Source organism: Patagioenas fasciata, chromosome 5 (assembly GCF_037038585.1).
Source record: "Patagioenas fasciata isolate bPatFas1 chromosome 5, bPatFas1.hap1, whole genome shotgun sequence".
In the NCBI taxonomy this organism is placed as follows: Eukaryota; Metazoa; Chordata; class Aves; order Columbiformes; family Columbidae; genus Patagioenas; species Patagioenas fasciata.
The window spans coordinates 63,902,002-63,926,542 of record NC_092524.1 but is presented as its reverse complement, the minus strand read 5'-3'; the positions used below and the strand labels follow the sequence as shown (position 1 = coordinate 63,926,542).

Genomic DNA, 24,541 nt, shown 5'->3' with positions numbered 1-24,541 from the left:
ACACATCATCTCTAAACCAAAGATTTGCCACACCATCTAGAGAAATTATTGCACGTGGTCAGAATAAGTCACTTGTATAAAGCCAAAGCATTCAGTTAAGTCAATAATAAAGGGTGTAATAAATATTTGACAATTAAAGGAGCAAAAAGAAAATCCTTCAGAAAAGAAAAACAATTATTCTTCACAGACTAAGGTTAAAGCACAGGGAAAGCTGTATTACGAAACGTATAATGGAGGAGGGGACAATTCCCAGTGCGCCGCCGGTTTAAGCTTTCGGGCAGGAACTAACTACAAAATACTTTCTGCAAAGTAATTGGCAAGCAAAAGGTCAAATCAGACAATCTATACACCAGTCATGGCTAAACGTGTCAAAAGGCTGTTAAACATGCTTTGTATCTATAAAGGTTTATGCAGTTCTCCGTCTGGTCCACTCTTGTGGTCTAACAGTCTCACAGAAACAGCAACAAGCGCAATATATAAATGAGGAAGATACAAATCTCATGTCTATAGAGACTTAGTTACCAGTTCAGTAATACCTGGCCAGGATGGGCTGATCAAAAGGGTTCAAATTACACCTTTCTGGTTTCAGTTCTTGTAATAACTACAACTGCCACAAGTGTATCATTAAGCTCCATCAATTGTTGAAGCAGAGAAGGAATGCGCAGTCCAAATCCCTTCAAAATTATTTTGTTTAGAATGAAGAATTAGGAAGACCAAGGGCTTACAAGTCATTTTATGAAGCCAGGGACCAGAGCTTCGCTTTAGTAACAACTTAAGTCCTTATAATAAACCTTTGTTTCCCCAGCAAAGATCATAAACAGTCACAAACATCAGTGGAATGACAAATTAAAGATCTAGCCAAAGAGGTGTGATTTAAGTACATTTATTGAGGCTTTCATCATGTACTTTCTTTTTGAGTTTATCCTTTTTGGGTTTCTTCAAGTGTTTGTGTGTGTGTGTTGGTGACGGTGTTTTTACTCCTTTCTCTCAGCCTCTTTAAAAATAACTTGAAGCTTATAGAACAAACTAATAACCAAGAGATCATACATTTCTGTGGTCCTTGGAATTAACATCCTGGTTACCTCAAGTTTTGACAGCTCTAACAAAGGCCAAAAAGGCCTTGGTGGGACATAAAGCCAACAACAAACAAAAAACCAGCAATCTCAACAAGTTGTAGAAGACTTGCTTAGCATAAGAGTTCCTACCTTATGTACCAAGTAGAATTTTGTGCACTAGCTCCACATGAAGCAAAACAAGGAGCAACGCTGTACAGTGTTTCGAAATAGCATAGAAGTTTCCTTTTAAGGGGCAGTTCCCACTTCTTCTACTGTATTCTGCAATACTTTTCAGATACATTATTTAACCGCTCAAACCTTCTCACTGCGCATTGTACAACTGCAGGAAGAGAGGAAGCAAGAGTTATACTGGTATTTTTTTTTTGCTGTACTTCTCCAAGTAATTTAAGGCTACTTGTATATTACATTGCAGTTAAAACCCCTTGAGACCATGGTAAAGCAAAATTCACAGCATTTTAAATTAATAGTATTCTGCAATTAGTCTGCTTTACTACACGAAACTCATGCAAATATACTGCCTACATACATTCCATGAAAACCTGTAGATGTTCGTTTGTCTGGGAAAAAAAATACCTCCACTTGGCCAATTTTCAAAGCAGATTTGGGAGGTGAGCAAAGTTACTGGAAGGTGACCCAACAGGATATTCACTCACGTAGTGGTTTTCTCTGAGGATTCTGCTTACAGGTAAGGATTGAGCTGTCTCATTAAACTAAACTTGCAGCGTAAGTCCAAGCAGTCATCAGATAATCAGATATCAACTGGAAAACCAAACTGCAGGACTTGCAGAACTTGTGAAACTCTTTGTTCCCCACAACGGGCGCTTTCCTAGAAAGCGAGTTTCTTCTCAGAGTAAGAGCATGTTTCTATATTCATTTATCAGTGTGCAACAAGTGACAAAAGCTATAGAAAGATGCAACTTACATCTCTGATCAATAGCTTCTTTTATTATTTAGTACATGAAACAAAACAGTCCAGATTTTAAGGCAGTGGAAAAAGAAAAACCTAGTTTCAGTATTTCCTCATACTTTTTCCTAAACATTTGCATCTAAACCCCACACCTCCAAAGACAATATTGTTGTAACAATTACTGCTATACAGTAATGTGAATGTGAGTTTTCTTGTGATGAGTGTTTTACACTTGTGGTGTGTGCCCAACCACTTGTCCTGGAGCACTGGAAGGAATAAAGACGACAGAACGCACCTGAATCCAACAGTAGTTTATTACCCACTCGTTGCAGATGAAGTTAAGACACTTCAGTTACCAGTCATTATGAGTTTAAATATTAGTTGACAACTGCAGAAAGTGTACAATGAGTACAAAATCATTAACAATAATATAACAAAAAGATCTGATGTATTAATTATTAAGACATCAGTTGTACACTATTATACAGCAACCATTATATGATCCTCAATTAACTCAGTGCTTATATTTGAAAGTACCTTTTTTTCTTTTTAAATAAAGTAATCCAAGAGGTTGAGAGACCGGGGGTTACAACTGCATTGTTTCCCAAAATACTAACATACAGCCTTACCTTATACAGATAAAGCTGGTTTGTATTTTACAAACACTTGCTTTTATCAGGGAATGCAGTAACAATAAAAAAAATCTATACATTAAAAAATTAAACTCCAATACGCAATATATTATATATATGTATCTATATTGTACTACAGATTTCATATAAATCAAGTATAGGCCAAATTTTGGCATCATTTTTAAGTGCATTAATACAAAACCCCCTCAGATTTTGCTCTTGCTTTTCAGGTCACAAGCTCCTGAACTGATCTTTTGCAGTTACGATACTTTAGATATCTAGAATTGTCTTAAGATCTAATTTCCATTTTGGGAATACCACCGTTGTCTTTCATCGCACTTTCTAACAAAAATAAAGTTGTGGGAAAAACATAGTGACTAATTTAGTCAAAGTTGAGTGACTAACAAAATGCTCCAACTTGACAGGGCTTTTTATTTACATTTACCAGTCAATATCTTTAAGGTAATATTCCCCTACATACCCACTATTCTCCTTTGATCCTACGGGAACCATTACTAATTACACGCTACAAGCACATACTGCTTTGCTTCATTTTGTTAAATGGCCTCTTACCAACACACAAATTATTTCTGGTGCAGAATGGAGTGCAAATATTTTTTACTAATGCATAGTTAAATTTGTTTCAATTCCAGCATGTGATATTCACTTTTTAGAGAAATGAAAAGCCATATCAGCTCCACCACACTATATCACATTTTGTTTCCAAATTAAGCTTTGTTTGCCTTTGTTTCAAGAAGTATTACGGAAAGAAAACCAACTTTAGCGATGCAACTGATCTGTTAATTTGACAAATATGGTATTTACAGTAAATTTTAAAATAGGTTTCTCTATTGTTGCCAAAACAAAAGGCCACTTAAACTTTCCACTAGAATAAAGTCCTGGTATGGAGTCATTCAATGAGACCTCCTCCCACAGAAAAGTCAAAGTTTCTTCCAAGTCATTTGTAGAACGTAACAATAAATTATATAACCTAGCAACATTTTACATTAGACCAAAAATCCACCCAAGAATCAATTACAGCAAGTTGAGTCACTATACCTCAAGAATCAATTCTCCTGTCATCATTTTATCTCCTGACATTATTCTGGGATCTTGTCATTCAGCACAATTATGGTACAGAGGAGAAAGCATCAATTATACATTGCAAATGTACAGCCAGTTCCAGCTGCTGAGAAATGGCTTCCCAGTTAAGCCCTTGAAAAAAATCTTGTAAAAACTGAGCAAAGTACGACTTAAAAAAAAGAACAATCTCAGATCTCAAAAGGTGAGGCCATTCACAGCCACCGCTCGGATGCAGGTCCGAGCACGGACGTGACCTTCAGGATTCACTTTCAATACGATACAGAAGGAACTGGTGCAGAACTCCAGTAAAATTAACAGGAGTTAGACAGCAATGTCCCTTTATACCATTGAATTATTAAATATCTCATGTATTGTGTGGGGAAAAAAAAAAAAAATCACAATTTTATATTGAGAAAGCAAATACTGAAACAACTTTTAGCACAACAGATGTATTTACTTACAGCATGCAAGGTTTGGTTTTGTGTATTCGAGCAGCTAACTGCTATTAACAGCCCTTAATATTTACAAGTTCAAAATTACAATTGTCACATAAGTAGCAATTGCTTACAAAAAGTTCAGGACACTCCCTGGGAAATAAGCAAGAAATGGAGTAAAAAAACACCGAAAGCAGAAAACAAATCTAGTAGCAATGGAAAATGTAATAGCTTTAACAATCCAGACAATGTAACACTGTTCTGGTAAAACAAAACAAAAAACAACAGCAAAAACAACCCCCCCACACAAATACCACAAACACCACACATCACATTTTAAGAGAAACACTTCTTTTTTGTCTTTTTTTTTTTTTTTTTTTTTAAGGAGAAAAGCTGTACATAAACTCAAGAAGTAAATAAAAAAAAATACAGCTCCCTTTGGTTTGCCAATTTGTCTTAAAACAGCTTCTCCACCTCTCCCCATTTGCAATGTGCGTGGTAAGGCAAATGTGATCAGAGGCTGAAGAGCTTTATCGGTGATCGCACAGGACAAAGGTGCTTCAACCCCTCTTCATAGTATAGGAAGCAAAAGTAACAGCTTTTTTATAAACATGAAACCTTTTTTTTTTTTTTTAAACAGTAAATCCTAAAATTTACCCAAGATACAATAAAAATGTCAGCCCTGTTTGAGGGCCAGGTCAGAAACAAATCCTGCTGCTATGTTTAAGGCAGTCTAAGACTAATTCGAGTCTCTTCAGCCTCTTGGAAAACAGAATTTCATGCCAAATTCCACTTTACGTGACAGTTAGGTTCAGGTTTTATTTTATACAGTAATCAAATAAGACAAATTTAACTCGTAGCTTTTTGTAATACATGTGTATCTAGATCTGCTTCTATAAACTAGTATTTCTCTTTTTGGGACTATACAAACTGGAACTGAGGAAGTTCATTAGTGCTGACATATGAATGTGGTTTTGCACCACTGCATGAAAGGTGTCAATTGTGTTGTCCTTCTGAAAAGACATTTAACTACCTTTTAAAGCTATGTTAAATTTACTTATAAGTAATTTGGTACCAGCTGATGCTCATACTAGAAATGTTTTTCATGTTCAACTCTAGGAATAGCTTAGGGCAAAGAAAGTGCTCCAGTTTACCTGCTGTTTTGTTATGCCTGATTGGAAGGAATCTTAACTTATTATTAAACAAAAATATACTAAAATACACATATTTAAGTTGGATTTTTAAATTTTTGCATGTCTGCCATTCTTTATTCCATAGCAGTATTCATATTGCATGATATTTTGTGCTAAACTGCCCTATTGAGCCTAGGCCCTTATAAAACATGAAAACAGACCAGTAAAACTTTTTCCATGTAAACTTCAGTGAAGCAGCTGCAGTCTTAGAGACAGGGTTGTGAAGGTGCTATATAAACATTCTGATACACATTTTCCTGTGTACTAGACTATGTGATCTATGGAACACGACATTTTGAAGTTACCCAATGTAATGTATAAAAATAGAAAATATATATTTATGAGTAACAGTAGAATAAACTACAGTGCAATTATCCTTAGCCTATTGAAAGCCCTACCTGCATATGATTTTTTTCACCCATGCTAGATCTTCCACAGTAGTTTTTCTTCTCCATTATAAGCAAAACAGAGCAAGCACAGCTAGAAAAGGCAGCTTTAAAACTACTCTGATGCTGTAAACTTGCAGTTCCTAGAAGTCAAATATGTACCTTAAAAAATTAGTTTTGCTCACCTGTCCCTTCTATGCTAGAATTTAAACGTTCTTCGCTACAAGCTGTAAAGCCAGGATGTTTAAGGAGAATATGCCCTAAATTTCACAGGAAGTTATCCTATTATTTTCACCAGTCCTCAGACTAATTTAATATAATTGGAACTACCTCGCTGGCTTAGGTTTTAAGCATAAGGCATGTTGTGTACATTCCCCCCAGCTATTTATTTATTATCTTAGTGTGCAAAGCCAAACCAGCGGAAATCCCTCTACAAAACCTTGCACATCAATTTACATTTTACTGCACATTCAGCATAAAACTGCAAAAGAGCAGATTCTTAAAAATAAATCCAGAAATATGCACAGAAACAAGGTAACCATTTTCTTCTGAGTAAGGTCTTTTCTGTAGTTGTTTAACACGCTATCAATTCTGAATACATCAGTTTGAATACATTCATAGCAGTCCATTCTGAATGCACTGAAGAGATGCATCAGAAAAGTTCGCTTTTCACATCACCTAATGCCAGGGTACCACAACTTCCACTGCTTTGAGGAAAGAGACACAAAGTTAATTTTGTTAATTAACATATTACCACTTTGGAGATATAAACTCCAATACAAAAACCTTCCAACTCCAAATATTGTTTACAAACCTGTAAGTTTTGTCTTCCATCTAACCACTATACTTCCCTACCAAACTATGTTTTTCTGGAAAAAAATGTACAATATGAAACTGAATAATTCATGTCTGGCTGAACAATAAGACAGTTTTTGCTGCAGTATGACAGTTCCTGACGTAAGGAGGAACAGATTGGGCAACACATTAATACAGACAAAATGAAAGACAAGAGGGGCACATGAAATTACAGTTCAAGGGTCATATTCTACTCATCACTGGAAAAAGGATCATGAAAAGCTGAAAAGTGCATAATAATTCAGTAAAATTTAGATATGCACAAATCATTTATGCATTGACTGTACTGTCCTGACTTCTCACCACCTGCCCAGAGTGATTAAAAATGTAATTATTATTATACTGTCTTCTAGCTATCTAAATAGGGTAAAAGTGATTATCACCTTTAAATATAGTATGTTAATGCATAAAAATACATATATTTTCCCCAGGATAAGTATTATATTTTCTAACCAATACCTAAAACCAATGGTCTTTCTAAATTAGCTTGGAATAATAAATCAGGCCCATCTCTTTGCAGAATGGGGTAGTTTTATTGTTTATATGTTTATGTAATTAATTCTGAATATCTGTCCACTGTATAAACAATCTCCAGAAAAATAGATCCTCTTCCAGTAACTTACAATACACATTAAAAATATATACAAAAGGGATTCTTGTCCATTTACAACATCTTGAGCTAAAGGATGTGATTCTTGGGTCATTTCACTTATGCAATTTTGATCAGGCTAAACTGAATATTCCCATTTACTAGAACCGTGCCAGCAATGTGGACAATCTAACATTTAAAAATACCTGCCTAACCATGTAGTATTTTAAATAAAATCAGGCATTTTTACATCACAGTATATATGGCATTTCTTAATTTAGCAACAGAAAGGCACAGTTATTAAACCATAAAATACAGTACCTGAATCATATATACTCTAGTGATATCTACCAACGCCAATCCTGTAGAGGGGACTAAAGAAAAAGGCTTCTGTTTGTTTGTTTGTGTGTTTTTTTAGAAAAATTCAGCCTAGTTTGGTCCATTAGAAATGCCTATTAGCTGAAACATCCTGAAGCAGGGCTTTGGGAAATAAGAGGAAAGCAAATTTAGCAGTCTATGGTCCAACAACTTGAATACATTACTATGAAATGGCAAACAGATCGTGAATGGAGCTTTCTGATGAGCTGTCAGACATACCTGTTAAAATGTCAGTGTAGAGAGGTGCAGAATGACAGACATTCTAGATACATTCATTGCATCTCACATACACACAGACTGTTACAGCAGTAAGTCCAGACATGGCATTTATAGAGCTCAGCACTTCTCATGGACTGATATTTGACTTCTGGCCCCATACCATCCCCAAAGATGTGCAAAGTTCTTTAAATGCTTTGCCCGATACATATTGCTGTTAAAGTGAAGTCCCTGCTAAAGCCAAGCTCACTGGCCTTTCCTTAGCAAACTAGCGCACCTCGTCAAAAAGCAACTAGCTCTCCTCCTCCTATTTGAAGTGACAAAACTGCATCAAGAGAGACCAATAAAATGGAAAAGGCAAGGAACAATAAACATGAGGGAGAACCCAACCATTCCATAGGTAATATAGCGATAGGGAAGCTCAACTTCCATGCGTTGTCTTGCTTTCCGTACATCGGCATGTGGTATGCGAAATATCTTACATGCCAGTGGAATAGTGGCTTTTTTCATGGCTACTTTTGTTAACAGCAGAACTATTACTCCAATCAACAACCGCAATATGGCTTTTCCAAACACAGTCACAGTGAGAGAGGAAAGAGATAGCGGTAAGGTTTCAGGAGGAGGATCAAGCTGCAGACCCATCATGTAGTTAACATGAGAGCCACAGGCTACTCCAGCACCACAGCCCAGAATCTGAGCTGTGTCTCCTCGGGATGTGCTCCAGGTGTCCAGAGTAAAAGAGAAGATGCCCAGGGCTAAATGGAGACTTATGATAATTAAGGGTGCATATTTGTAAGTTAAGTTGAAGTTATCGATCTGGTCCACAATGGGATGGAAGACAACCAGGATAAGAATAGCATACAGAAATCCAGCAATAACATCCTGTTGAAGAGAGAGAGAAAGATACGATTTCAGTGTAATAACTATTTTAAAAAATAATTTAAGTTACATTAGCAAGCAGACAAGCCTAATTGCTCTGTTGCTAAAAGCTACTTGTGGATTAACATATTTTCTCATTTACTATACAATATTAAATCTTTTTTTATGTTAAAGTAAGGAATTGCATTTGATCCCCTACTAACAGGACACCTGCATCATAATCAGATCTAGAATATTCATGATCACAAATGAAGATATGATCAAATGATCTGTGATTGAACAAAATTGTAGATCTACAGACTTTTTAACAGGACCTGTTGCAATAGGTCAAGGGCTAATGGTTTTAAAATACAAGAGGGTACATTCAGACTAGATATAAGGAAGACATTTTTTTACACTGAGGGTGCTGAAGCACTGGCCCAGGTTGCCCAGAGAGGTGGTAGATGCCCCATCCCTGGGGACATCCCAGGCCAGGCTGGACGGGGCTCTGAGCAACCTGATCTGGGTGAAGATGTCCCTGCTCATGGCAGGGGTTGAACTGGATGAGCTTTGAAGGTCCCTTCCATCCCAAAATAATCTATGATTCTTCTGTGATTGTACCGGTTGGCAACAACAGTCCGTGTCCAGAACCAGGGCATTCCAGCCTACAGTCAGCACAAAGCTGGCCTGGCTAAATCAGTTCTGCCAGCTTAGTCTGCTGGAACAGCTCAACAGCAGATCCAAGTGCACGGGTGCCAACACGCAAGCACACTGGGAGCAGCAGCATGAGGACTGCTGCAGCTCAGCCTTAGAGCAGCTTAGTCACAGAATCACAGAATGTTGGGGATTGGAAGGGACCTCAAAAGATCATCCAGTGCAATCCCCCCGCTGGAGCAGGAACAGCCAGATGAGGTTAGACAGGAAGGTGTCCAGGTGAGTTTTGAATGTCTCCAGAGAAGGAGACTCCACAACCTCCCTGGGCAGCCTGTTCCAGTGTCTGTCACCCTCACCGTGAAGAAGTTTCTTCTCATATTTAAGTGGAACCTCTTGTGTTCCAGTGTGTACCCATTGCCCCTTGTCCTGTCATTGGTTGTCACTGAGAAGAGCCTGGCTCCATCCTCGTGACACTCACCCTTTACATATTTATAAACATTAATGAGGTCGAGTCTTTCCACTCCGGCTTCAGAATTAACAATACTGCAAGAATGGAGAACTATTTCCAACTACTAAAGGAGAGGAAGGGGTAACTTCTGTGGCTTCATATTTGGTTTTCAGTTTTATTGTTTTAAAATAGTCTTTTCTTAAAAGGTTACTCTTAATTATTTTTATATTCACTCAGTTGCACAGAATTATCTGAAGCTTTAGTCACCTTTAGCTGTTGAGAGGGAATTTCTTGAAAGCTTTCTAGAAATCCAAGCACTAGAAACCAGATCACCTTCATTCACGTACTTATCAATTTTTCCATATAAGCCAGGAGGTGGGACTTTTGTCAGCAGTATTTGTATTACTCCACCTTCAATGAATCATTTTTATTCACTTCCACTAATTGAATGCTTGATAAAAGCTAATACAATTGCCTGATATGAAAGTGAAGCTTGCTTATTTCAGAAGCAACCAATACAACCTTTTGCTATTTGCCACCCTACATGCCCCCATGTTAGGCACCAAGGTTGATTTATATTACAGGTTAACACATGGTTAATTGTATTCGCTCAAAAACTATAGAGAATTCAGATAGGAAAATGCTGAATAACCTCGTTGCATTGCTATTTGATGCGTGACTTTGTTCTACGACATTACCTGTCAGCTGAAATATCAGTTCATCCCATCGTCCTCCACCCAAGCGGCTCTGACTTGGGAAGCCACCATATCACTGATGCAAATGTGTCATTCAGCTTGTCTGAGCTGCCTCATTTTCACATGCTCCTTTTAGGCTGTGTTCGTCTACCAGCTGTGCTATTCACTTCCAGGCTTGCTGGTTTCTGTCTATCAGCTTTTCTTGAAGAAGTGATCCTCAAGAACCTCTTTAGCCATCTTTATTTGTGGTCTTACATTCCGGTTACCATTTTGTAGTGTTCTTGTTTTCCCATTTTTACACTGCATGCATTTGTGTTTGTTTGATTTTTTTCTTAATCCTTTTTAATAAAAAAAAAATCTGGTTTTCAAAGATGACAACTTTGTTATTTGGATCTTTATAAACTTTGGTAAGTGAAACCCTAGCATTTAGCATGGCACTCTGAAATGCAGATGCTTTGATTAGCTGACATGGAACCAACTGGACATTAACAGCCACTCTCTCATCCTGCAAAATTATTTGTACTCCATAGAAGAAAAGTTACTCTACACCTCAGTGCAGTCATCAATTTCCGCACTAAAACTGCTATTAAACATCAGCTAAATCTCAACTGTGGGCTGTGTTTGTGAAAGAAGAATATAAATTAACAGAAGATTAACATCCACTTTTAGCTATTGTATCAATTTCTCTGCTGAAGAAATATAAGTATTCTGTTCATATGAGAAATTAAAAAAAAAATCTATATACAATTAATGCACTGTAAAATCTTAAGTGTGATGGAAGTGTATGAAATCAGAACATCATTTAAAAGTTTAGTAGGAATATTTTCTTACCAAAATTGAATGCATTCCCATATAAATTCGACTACAGCAAACCAAAGAACACCAGCAGAATGCAAGGATCAGTCCAAACATAAGGGGATACTGTTAGGGGAAAAAGATGGAGAGATTATATTAGAATTTGGCAAACAAACAAACAAACAAAATCACTCTATAAGAATTCTACCATTAATTGCAATTAATGCAGCTTATGCTTAACACTTTCCTTGCCCTAGCCTACCCAAGCCTATTAGACCACCTTGAGTAAGTCCACTTTTCATAAAATCAGAACATTATTAAGTCAAACTTTTTCAACTATTCCCTTGTCCTCTTCCTTTACATTCAGGATATGTGAATTTCACGGCATTCGTCATATCTTTTCAGACAAAGCCATAAAAAGTCAATAGATCTCTGCAGCAGTTAAGTCTTGCCATGTTATGATATCCTATATTGGCAATATGGGCAGAGACAAGCCTCGTGGAACAGTTTACACTGAGTGAAGCAGCTACGTAATGTACTAGGATAGTTAACAATTATCCAGGCAGAATCTAGAAGCTTCACATTTCTCCTGAAAAGGAAGAATTCACAATTATTTACAAATCAATTCAATTCCTTACACACTGTTTTCAAGTTTCTGCAATCCTTGACTCAATCTGAGTATCAGTATGAAGCTCCTAAAATAGTAATCTTTTTTGTTCCCTACAAACTCATAAATTTCCTCTAACAATCCATGCTTATTAAACAAAAACATGAAATAATTCTTTCCGAGTACTTCCATCTTCTAGTAGATCTTTTATTAATAAGGACTGTTTACCAGGAGCAAACATAATACTTTGTTTTAATAAGCACATATCAGCATGTGCAACTTTTATAGGTTTCAAATGAAAGTATGCTAATTCACATCTTGCAGCACAGTAAGAAACACCTTCCCCACTACAATATTGCAAAATGTTGTACAAGGCAGGACACGACTTCCTTTTTTCAGTATTAAAAATAATTATTCTATAAAAGAAGCAGTCACAAGACAAAATGGCGCGTTTCCAAAACTGCTTCACTTCCTACACGCAGGCAATGATAAACATTTACAATATAAACAGGCAGTCTAGATGTACTTGAATCTCAGAATAAAAACTAAGGATTACAGGCAGTTTTTCTGCCCTTTCCCTTGCTCCTTATATAGGTACAATATCCAACAAATCAGAGAAAGTATCTTTAATCTGATTGGAGAAAGTTATATGTCCTCTGTGAAGGCCACTTAACAGATTGACAAGCTTCCAAATCAGTCTTTCAGTGGAAGGTCTTCTGCATTATTCCAACATTCTTTGAATTCTCAGCTCCAGGACCATGTTAACATGACAAACCTAAAATAATTTTCACTAGCAGAAAATCAGGAAGCTTATGTTTTACATAAGAAACAGATTTCACATTATAATCAATTCTAAATGCCTAGCTCACAGTTGTGTTATATCTAGTTTAAACTCTAATTCCCTTAGCGATATTTGTCTTTATTTTGACTACATTCATCTATAAATTGTACCTAAACAAAATTATGTACGTAATGATTCATTTCTAAATTAAATGATGAAGGAACCAATTCAGTTTCATGCCTTTCAGAATTATGGTAATAATGGGCAATACACCAGTAACTAGGTCATACTCAAGACACGACTGCAGAGCTATTGGATGCTGACATTGTTACAGTAGCCACAAAAACAACCCTTGCACCCCACGTTACACCCCCAGAACACAAGTGCAGCCCCATCATTCACACCCATTGTGCCTCTACCATCATTTCCATTGATCTCAAGGTAAAAGCAATGCCACCTGCACCAGAAGACACTCAAGCCACAGCCTCCCTGCCCAGTGCTGCTCCACTATTCCCCAGAGGGTGGCCCAAGCAGAAAGGTTGTGTATACAGGGACAGATACACCTGATATTCTCTGAAGAGGAGCTTCTAGCACTTCTTTACATACTCTGCAAGATGAAAGTCTGGGAAGATGGACTTCTTGTTTGTCAGAGATAGCGAGGAAGATTTACTATGCAAACATTTTGACCAGAAAATTCAATAGCATCACAATTACTGGGTGGCAGAATGTGCCTGTGTGTGTTTACGTGTGTGTCAAAAGTCTCAAATGATTTTGCCCATGACTCAATACCATACGTCCATTCTTGCTTCCTGGCACACATCTTTTGTGCTTCCAGGCTCCGGTCAGAATAAGGCTTTTCTTTAATACATAAAGACTTTTCCTGCATTTCTGCAATACCTGACAGAAATAGAAACTGGAGTTTTAGCAGGAAGATCACCAAAGTGCCAGGCTCTGCAGTTAAGGGTACTGTGGGTAAGAAGTGGGGATTGGGAGGGGGAAGAAGTTGGAGCAGCTGAAAAGCAAGGCCATAAGTACCAGGAGTACGACAGAAAAGGTGTATGTGAGGAGTCGTGTTGTAAGAGTCCTGGCCAGGTCATTGTAAACAGCAGGAAGAGTAGGATAAATTCTGGAAATTAAAAGAAATTCTTGCTCTCAGGAACTCTTAAGGGAGTTTGGGGAAGAAGAAAACTATTAGAGAAACGTCAGCTTTGAAGAAAATTTTGTAAACAATATTTGGTTCTGTCATATCTCCCTCTGTTTTTCATAGTATTGAGAATAAACACCCATTAAAACATCTGAAAACACTGGGTAGTTCAGCTCCTCTGTAGCAAAGCATCTGTATTCAAGAGCCCAAACACTTCCCTGTTGTGTCTCAAATAAAAAGCCAATTATACATTTAACCCTGATTCATATATTCTTAAAGTAATGAAGAATTTTTAATTTAAACCCAAATGATTCTTACTGAACAGCTTTAGCATGACCTGTCTACAAATGTGTCTGCAGTATCAGGCAAATGCTGATTTATGGTATTTTTAATGCATGATAATAATAATCACAGAAGTGCTAAACCCAGCTTCTTTACACCCAAGAGAGCTTATTCACTAAGTATACCTAGGTGTATTGTATTTAGTCCACTTTAAAAAAAAAATGGGAGATTGAAACAATTATTTTAATTTCCCCTGGAATAATATTCCACAACACAACAGTTAAACTGATTTTTGTGATTAGTTCCCATCCAAACCATTCTCCTTTATGATCCCACTATGTAATCAGCACACTTGGACAACTATCAGGTTATATTTGAAGCCTACTTATCAGTCAGTAAAATAACTATCAGTTCAGATAAATACATCTTTATGTAAACTACAGGAAATAAAATTTGATCTAAAGAAGGTTTTAACCTTCATCTGTCCTGGTTCCTTCTCAGGTTACATCCATACCTCCCTGCACTGCCCACATAACCAATCTGACTTTTTTCGCACAACGCCAGTATCCACCTGCAGAGCATCGTAAGGCTGCAGGTACCCTCTGGGGCTCATAGTTCACTGGCCTCCTTAGGCAGTAACAGAAATCAAGCAGAACAACCCCCCTACTTCAACAGAAATAAAGCACAACATCCTTCCGTCCCCTTTCCCGTTTTCACTCATACCTTTTAAAAGCAGCCACTGGGTTCGAGAATTCCTAGAACACCCAACTGGTAGCACTTGCTTTAAATCTGCCTTGAGGTGATAAAGCAACCACTTATTATGTCCTTACATGTAGGTATAAGTGTACAAGGTGACTAAGCCCTCCCACAGTCCCAGGTGACTAAACTCACTCCCACACACCTTGTAGCTCAGGAAGAAGACTGCTCAGCAGCATGCCAAGTTACAACACCAGAGGACATCACCTTGATCCTTATATAAAAAAAAAGGTTGATGCCACAAATTTAATTCCAAATTATTGTCTGAAAACAACGCCATATGGAGGCACCAGCGGGCATTTTCTAAATGCCTATATGTATTAGTATTTTGCATATATACAGTGGTAATACTGTGGCTGTAAGTATCCCTAACCTCCCACTGCTTACGCATACAAAACCTCCTTAAACACCAAAACATCTTCTATAATATCAGTATAGTGCCTTAAGACTATTAAAATTTGTTATCAGCCCTGCTTTACAATAGTGGATTTCACAAAACTTCCTTTCTGATCACAAATGAATCTTCAAACAAAAAACAAGAACCACAGACCAAACAAAAACGACAAGCAAACAAAACAACTAACAAACAGCTTTTACTATGTTTTCTACTTGAAACAGGCACATGTTATGAAAGATTAATGCAAAAACTTTAATATAAACTAATCTCAGGCTTTCACAGAAGAAAGCCATAAGCACTCATTATTTTTATGTTTGCTCTTATTTTGGAAAATACTGCATTCACAAATTTGAAAATTACCAGTTATCAATTACCTGTGAGTTATAAACTTTCAGATCTTTTCTATATAGTTGTATACAGACACACTGAGTCTGCACTTAAATGAAAGATACAAGAGCAAGACTGCTGAATTCCAGCAGCTTTAGACCCACAGCTGCTTGCATGCCAAATCAGACCCACACAGGCACAAAGGACACAAGATCACAAGTTCACTTCCACCCTCTTTCCCAAATTCATTGCTCTTCTTGCTCATTCAGGCATCAGAAGGCAGACTGGCATCTTATCTCCTCACAGATGAGGGTCTGAAAGGTCAGAGATCACAGCTGGCAGAGGTGAACATAAAAGCCAGATTTCATTCTCTCAGCTTGTTCTTTCTGATAACAGAATTTCCATATCTTCATTCTTGACCACACAGTCAGATATTTAGGAGCAGCCTGTTTTAGACAGAAGCATCTCAAATTCTCCCTCCTCGCCCTCAATTAAGAACATCCTATGTATAACCTGAAAAACTCACTATACCTCCATAGCTACCATGCCACCCCAATGATTTTGAGTATAGGGTGTATTTATTGAACTGCATACCTTTTTTTTTTTTCCCTCTAAATTAAAAACCACAAGTTGTGAATTCAAAATCTTAACTTTATACAAAAATACAGTCACATAGAACCCAATCTGCACTTCAAAATCACATGTTGACTCAAAACCAACATTAACCTGGCATTTTTCACCTTGAGAAAAGTACCTCACGTTCATACTAGATCAAATCATTGATATTCAGCTTGCACAAATATTTTTGCAAAGGCCAGAATAAAACTTTGATAATATGCATAAGCATGTAGTACAAACACAGTATTAGAAGCTGAAGCACAGGAAGATTGAACTGACAAGGCAGAGATTGAAGAGACAAATGCAACATATAGATGAAAAAGATACTTTTGTTGACTTCGTGGCTTTTAAATATTCGAATGAACGTGTTTCTTTGAAGGCATCATATCCATTAAGAAAAGTGTCCCAGTCTTGATCTATATGACTAAAGGACAGATCACCAAGCATGTTATTTAGGAAAACAAAAAAAAAAGGTTAATCTTGAATTCACGTATTAAGTTAAAGCTAGGAATAAAGCTGATTGAGTAGACTACTCATCTTCTCGCAGGTCTCAATTTTATTCCTGTATCCAGAATCAGTTTTAATCAATTAAACGGAATTAAATTGGTGACATTTGGAAAATCGCAGTGAAACTACTCCCAGTAAGTCTTTGGGAATTTGATGCCCTATATTTTTAATGGGAATTTCCCATTTTGTTCAATTACATCCTCCGAAACTGTCTTGCAAGCTTCTGACTGGATCACATAGAAAATGTTTCCCTCAAGTGCCTATACTCCTCTCTCCCCTTAATCTGACATTTTGCCAAGAGTCTTAATAATGTAACTATTGTTTAAAAATGCTCATAAGGAAACAATCTGTCCTAAAAGCTTTGACCTAGGTCAGAAAATTCTTTCATAATGGAACATCCTTAAAACACACTCTAGCTCCTCATTTATTTACTTTTTTAAAGCATATTCTACACTACAGAAATTTCCAGCATCCACAAATGGTTCCAAACTGATTTCCTAATATTTTCAGTGTCCTACAATATTACTCAATGATCTTTTTTTAATCACACAAAAACTCAGAAGTTCAGCTTGAGTTTAAGACAATTATTTTGGGCCAGAATTCACTGAAAGAATCCAAGCAGCACTTGCAGCATCATGCTTTTAGTAAGATATTTGGGCTAGGTATTGTCAATAATCATATGAAAAGCTATAATCAATGTTTACAGGAATACCTCTGAGACACTGCTTGGCCAGATGAGTATGAAAAGCACAGCATATAAATTACTTTATGGAAGGAGCAGAAGAGAGAAGAGGATAGAATGATTAAAAAGGAAAGAGCACTTATTCATCATTTTAGGAAAACTAAACAGACAAAAACCTGTCTTTCCAAAGAGGCCAAGTGGTAAATAACACCGGTTAAGCTACATTTATCAATTATTTCCTTCTTTCTTCCACTGACCAACCTCAACATCAAAAAGCATAAAAAATTTGAGTGCTACATATCATTACAAGAATTCCTTCTTTAAATCCCAAGATAATTATTTCAATGCCAACCCTGCAGGGAGTTAAAAAGTTTAATTTTCTACTACATACCATATGAAAAGAAATTAAATAGTTACAATAGGAACTCGAGTCTGTTACTTTGTTTCTTTGCAGTCATTACAAATAATAATAATCATAATAATAAAAATATCCCTCTCTCAACACACCCAACAAGAATCACCTACAGCTTGCTCAGCTTATGCCCCCGACACCTGAAAAATAGTTTCTGTGCAAACTGAAGTTTTCTCAGGTTTAATCATGACATCCTATTTGAAAGTATGAGGAGTGATTTACATGTGTTCAGTTCACTAAGAAAAGAATAATGCTTGAGAAGTACTTCTTTGAACTCATTCTTCATCAAAAATTCTGCATCTAACTGTATAGGATTTGTTCTTACATATTCCCCCAAGATCCTTTATATTAAATATTTGCTTATACAAAACTGAAAAAATATATTTAATGCCATTTTGATAGGACAGGCTGCTGCACACCCCTGGCAGAGATTCCCCAATGAGATTTGTAAGAACTGGATAAGCTCTTCTCAAACTGAGCACCTGAATCAAACAGGCCACAGACTTTTTCCAGCTTCCTTTTCAAATAAACTACAGGTATTTACAAGGAACACAAAGGTCACCTCACAACTCAAGGCCAGTGCTGACCCTCCAGATACCCATCTCTCTTTCTCAAGAGCTCTTCATTGTGTGGGCAATTCTAGGCTTTCAGATCAGCCCTTCAGCAATGCTTCTCATGTCAGAAGACTTTTCATTTAAGAAACACATGGAAGAAAACCAACTCAACAAGCACACATCTCTTTGCCTAAGTTTCTTCACAACTTTGATATTTCAGCCAAAACCCATTCGGACTTCTCTGAGGGACGAGGCGTCTCTTTCTGAAGGCAGTCAGTACTTGCTCTTACACACAGACTTTGTATATAAGAAATTGCCACCTATGTGTAGCTTCCAGTTTTATCATTACATATGTTTTACTTATATTGCAAGCTTTTCAACAAGGACAAACACTTAAAACTAGGATTTGCTCACTTTCTGTAAAATTCTTACTATAGTCGTGTTATGATTAGACTATTCATCCAATCCTGATAGCCAGTTATTCCCCATTCCCAGAGGAGATCTGAGACAAGCTAGCCTTTAGAAACGAAAGAGAAGGCAGGCAATTCTAGAGGTAATGTTTCATATTGGTCAATCAGAATCACAGAACGATGAAGTTTTCTCTGAAATCCTAACACAGGTCCTGTCAAACCCATCTCTTTTGATTAGATTCATCAGCTTTAGTTGATCAAAGTGATGGTGTGGATGGAAGACTTCAGGAAGGGTGTTTGACCTAGTACCACAGACCATTCTTACACAATCGGTACTATCAAGAATCAGTAGAGCACCAAAACTGAAAAATATTTTTAAGTGTGTCAGTCAAACAAGCGATTACAAAATAGATGCACTCCACTGCAGGTTTAGCAGTAGTGCTTATTAAGGTCGCTATTATCATCAGTGGGGTGGAAAGACAGTTGCTGATGACAGGATTTACATATAAAACATTGGCAGACAAGTACATAGGGAGGACAATGCTGCCGTATTTAGTGATTTAAACTGCTTCAGAAGATAAGCCCATTCAACCCACGTTGGTTAATGTAGTTACAGAGGCCAGTTACTCATCAATCAAGGCTCTGGGATCCTGCTGAATATCAACTTAAAGTCCCTCCACTGCCCTGCAGTGACAGTCAGCAGCTCCTGACTCAGCTCATTAATGCAGAGCTCAGGAAGGAGTGTGAACCCATCACATCCTAATCCAAACCAGTACTGCCAGAGTCAGGCTGCATCCTGGAGGAGCTCTGGGAGAAAAGCCCATTTTCTGTCTCCCTGACCAATCTTTTTTTCCCCTCCTCAAAATAAAACAGTAGGGTTATGACACATTCAGGTACCATCCTAACTCGAGCACCGTTTCTAATAAAATATGTGTTGATATCTATTTGAAATCAGCAGTTCAAAGTAACCAAATAAAATATTAAAAAAGACTTTTCCCTGTAGTCTCAGCTTTAGGCTTTTGCAGATTCTGTAGGTAATCAGCAGTTCATATCATCTCTTCCTCCCCGTTCGGGACACTATAAGCGCCAGCTTGGCTCAAACTGCCAATATTTCAAAAGAAAACAGTTTTTCCCCAATGTGATAATGGGATATGATGTGATACATCATATCAAGATCTATAACCTCACTGTCTTTTAAGTGTTTGTCCTCCTCTTTCAAGCATATCAGACCTTCAAAAGACAGACAGAAAAATACTAACATCTACAACACTCCTAAAACTCTCATGAGTCTTTGGGACAAGCTTTATAATTCAAGGTTACTGAAGTGTCTTTGAAATAAGTGGTTTTCCCTGCTGAGATTTAACAATAATAAATAAATACATAAAGATTATGCAAGTGCAATAGAAAGTTTCAGGCAAGCTTTCATAAGACCAGGAGAAAATGAAAAAAATATATTCTACAATGGACAGAACAGTTAGATAGGATGAAAATTATCTTAACATATAATTTGTTTCTGTCTGAAAGTCGATTGCATTGAGTATTCCCTATGTCCAAAGTCTCTAATTGTGAAAATTTGCCAAAATAATCTTTAATAAAAATACATCATCTCTGAAAACAATTTACTTGAACAATTTTGTTTATAAGCAAATATTCTAGCTTTAATACATATACACAAAAATACTTTTGAATACTATATGAAAGAAAAAACTGTAATAGGCTTGCTGATAAGCAGTGGAAACTAGTAAAGCACAGACTTAATTCAACAGGTTAAAAGCAAACCTAACTGAATTCATAATTTTTTCTTTTTGAAGGGGCAATTTGGGCCATACTTTGAAAAATAAGTGCAGATTTGCTCTGTTCTCTATGCTGTTCAAGGGCAAGACTCACAGATCGTCTTTGTTTAACAGAAAAGAACTATTACACAATAGAGGAAGTCATAGCCCAATGAAAGCAAACTCCAAATAAATTATACAGGAAAGTGATTCCTTTCTCACCGCAGTAACATCTTTTAGTGCAAGAGTGGCTTTCTGTGGTTTAGTATAAGCTTCAAAGTGGCAAACTCAATTAAATTCACCTGTATTCCAGAACAGAAGTCCCTACAGAGAGCTGTAGCTGTATCTGCTTAAATTCAAACTCAGTCTTGCTGTACTACGACTTTTCTGAACAAACAGCCCTAAGATGCAGACTCATTACGATCTGGGTCTGTGTAATGCTTGCTTATACTAAATATATAGAAAGACTGTATCCCAACATTTGCCAACGACTTTAAATCTAACCATCTGTATCTACTGATAAATAGGTACAATTTAAATAAAAAACAGTTTTTTCAAGCTCCTTTATAATCATTAGCTTTCAAAGAAGTTCTGAGGTCAGATTTTTTTAACACCATCTATTTCCAGTATAGCAGGACAAAAAGTTGTCATACAGATTCTACTTCCTTTCAACACTGGTAAAATGTAGAAAACAGAAGCATTAGATGAAAGCTTAAGTCTCTTTAGAGGCGAATCAAAAGATATTCAACATGCCTCAGGGTTAGCCTTTGATTAATACTGGGAAATAATTTTAAAATTAGAAAGGGTATTTTTTAAAATAACATTTTGAAATGGTAGAAGTTGATTTCAGAGAGGTCTGTTAGTCAAACTCATTTAATAGGAAAAAGGAATTAAAATCAAGACTCAAACTCTTTGTTTCTCCATTTCTTAAGCATGGTTCTAAATTAATAACAACAGGCTGCATGTTTAGGGTTTCTTGATATACATTCATTATAGATATATATATATATATGCTTAATCAGTTAGCACAGTATTTCACATACTACAGTTTCAGGGCTGGCAACTGAAATCAAACTTGGTTCACTGGCAAAAAACCCATTTCACACATTGTCAGTTTGCTGTTTCTATAAAAGCAATCAAGCCAAGTTCTCCTCTGTACACATGACATCAGCCTGTGCAAAGCTAATCGACTGATACTACTAAATGAGGTTCCTCACATGCAAAGAAACAGAAATCCAGTTCAGTCTTCCAACCGACATCAGCCCTACACACCTAACAAGTAATAATCAAATATTTATGCTGTAGTCAGTCATATAAAATGAAAACTTTAAGCATCTCAGTGACAGAACTCCAAATATTTATTTCAAACACTCACGAACCATGGCATTATCTGATGCCTGTACAACTCCAGCAGAACGATACTTCACATTTTCCTAGAAAAGAATATGAATCCCTTATAGCTTTATTCTGTGCATGCTATTATCACCTTGCAGAAGTAGATATATCAACTTTGATTAAAAGAGAGGCCAAATATAATCTCTAACCTTCAACTACCTCTTTCTGTTCAGGCACCCGTTCTATATGCTGAGATAGAGGCACACAGTGTCACACTGTGACAGCAGACAACTGCTGATTGTCAACACTAACTGGGAAGAGCTCAGCCCCTGAATAAAGCTTAAAAAGAAAGTTCAGCCTACTAAGATGCCATACATTTGGTTTAAATTAGGCAGGTATTATAATAAGAATTTGTAAACATTAACAACTTAAGAGTAGACTTGCTGGATAACTTCTTCAACATTACACACACAGCCCACAAAACCCAATACTGAATATTTTTGCCTGGGAAAGGCTTCTCATTTGCTACTGAAACTGGTGCAGTGATTTAGAGAGCTGAATACGTGTTGTATTTCCTTGGAGTTCTTATGTCGTCCATGCTGCCAATAGCAAACTCCAAAGCACATGCCACAGTTTGCATGAACCAGATGATCAACGGTGTTATTTTAACTCAATCTATTGACCCAAAAGAGCAATAGGCAGATTTTAAGATTTTGCTGAATGAAGGTGCTGAAAAGACCGGAGATTATCAGTTCCTGCTAATTATCACCACATTAATAGTTGTAAAACCATCTGAAAGGATACGTACTCCTCAAAAGAGAAATAATTTCCAGTTTGTGGGTAATGAAACTAAAAACAGTGTTAAAGAAAAAGCTAAAGCTGCAAAGTGACTCAAAGCAAAGAAGGATCAGCAAAAAGTCCCTGGCTCTCCACCAGATTATCAGTCAGTAAAACCAAACGCCTGTGAAAACATCAGATTCCTATCCAAACTTTGTGCAAAGCATTCACCGTACAAGTTAAAAAAAAAAAATACTGTATGATAAAGCAGACTTTTAATGTGTGCTGAACTATCCATGCACAAAGTCAGCAGAATTTCTATTCAAAAGACAGATTAAAGCAACTCTTGATACCTAAGCACTCGTTTGGATCGTATAAAAAATACATTTGTTTTAAAAGGAGGGGGGGGTGGCAAGGAAAAAAGGCATGGATTTCACATTTTAACCAAACTCAGCCCCTCTCTCTCCTCCCCCAAAAGAAACCAAGTCTGCCACAGGCTTACACTCCGGGGCTGGAAAACACACGGCGAAGTGTTACCTGCCAGCGGCCGTAGCTGAGCAGCAGGAGCGCCAGGGGGATGGCGGTGCCCGACATAGCGTGGGTGGAGGGCATGCTGTACTCCGAGTTGTAGAACACTTCCAGCTTCACCACGGGCGGGGAGGCGGGCCGCGGCCAGCGGATCACGTCCTTGGTGCACTGCCCCACGTACATCACCCACACCCAAATGATGATCAGCCTCCGGCCCAGCCAGGCGTCCAAGTTCCAGATGCAGAAGGGGAAAAAGAGGATGTAGAAGAGCTCGTTGCCCAACTCCGTGCCCAGGCTGAACAGATAGTAGAGGAAGCGGCTGCGGGTGGTGAACTCCTGGCTGCCGTCCTCCTCCGTGAGCGAGTTGCGCCGCGGCCTCCTCCTCCAGCGCTGCGGGGACCCCGCGCCCCCGGGCACCGTCCCGTTCCCGGCGGGATGCCTCTGCCCGCCCGCCTGCTCCGCGCCCGGGGGGGCGCCGTTAACCACCGCTCCTCGGCCCCCGGCTCGCTGCTCCGCGTCGGCCCAGCCCGAAGGCCCCTCCACCCCGCAGAGCCGCTGGAAGGCGGCCACTTTCCGCGGGTCCTGCAGGTGAGCGGCCAGCCGGGCCAGGCGGCGGCAGAGAGCCATGGCAGGAGAGGCGGGCTGGGGGCGGCGAGGCGCTGCCCGGAGAGCTGAGGGGGCTTCGCCTGAGGGGCGGCGGAAGGGATGGGGGCTCCTGTCCGCGCCGCGGGGAGGGGAAACGCTCTCTGAGGAGAAATCCGCTCGAGGATGAGGCGTCGCGGAGCGACGGACACCGCCCGGCTCCCCGCGGCTCGAGCCGCCGCCGCGCTCCGCTCAGCCCGGCTCCCGGCGCTCGCTCGCTCGCTCCCTCACGCGCGCACGCGCCCTCCGGCGTCCCGTCCCCGCCCCACTGTGCCGTGCCTGCGCACAGCGCCCGCGCGCACAGGCGGGGATCCCCCGGGAAAGCTCACCCCGGCGCGGATTGGCCGCGTCTCCTTGCAGGTCCCGCCCCCACTGGCGTGGGGAACCAATCAGGGCTTGGCGTTGCGCGGGGCGGCGGGCGGCGTGCCTCGGCCTCGAGCGTGAAGTGCGGAGGCGGCCGCGGGTGTCGGGGGGACGGCGGCTCTGGGCCTGCCTGGGGGCAGCGGAGGTGTGTAGGCTGCCTCTCGCTCGGCCCCGGCGAGCTACTTGCCCTTGTTCTAACTTAGGGTGAGGTACTGCCGACTTCACCTCAGCCACCACCCCTGGGGCCTGGCCCTGGCGGCCCCTGCCCTCCGCTGCTTCATCCTCTGCCCGGAGCGACCCCAGAGGCCTAAATCCGCTGGTGTAAACGTGAGAGGGAAAGCTGATTTCAAGCAGTGACTGTGAGTGGTCTCAGCCTCAGCAGTAACCTCAAAATTGTGCCAGACCAGAAAATTCACGATCAGGCACTTCGAAAGTCCTGGTTGCTGGA

The 24,541-nt window shown here is 38.9% G+C and overlaps 1 protein-coding gene across 1 annotated transcript; it reads right to left on the bottom strand.

Annotated features, from left to right (window-relative positions):
- Positions 1-2,279: 2,279 nt before the first annotated feature.
- Positions 2,280-23,986, bottom strand: SGPP1 (sphingosine-1-phosphate phosphatase 1). Its single transcript, XM_065838833.2, has 3 exons — positions 23,098-23,986; positions 11,236-11,325; positions 2,280-8,631 (listed from the first exon to the last, which is right to left on the bottom strand). The coding sequence occupies exons 1-3, from the start codon at positions 23,713-23,715 to the stop codon at positions 8,080-8,082; spliced, it is 1,260 nt and encodes a 419-aa protein (XP_065694905.1). The 5' UTR covers positions 23,716-23,986; the 3' UTR covers positions 2,280-8,079.
- Positions 23,987-24,541: the final 555 nt, after the last annotated feature.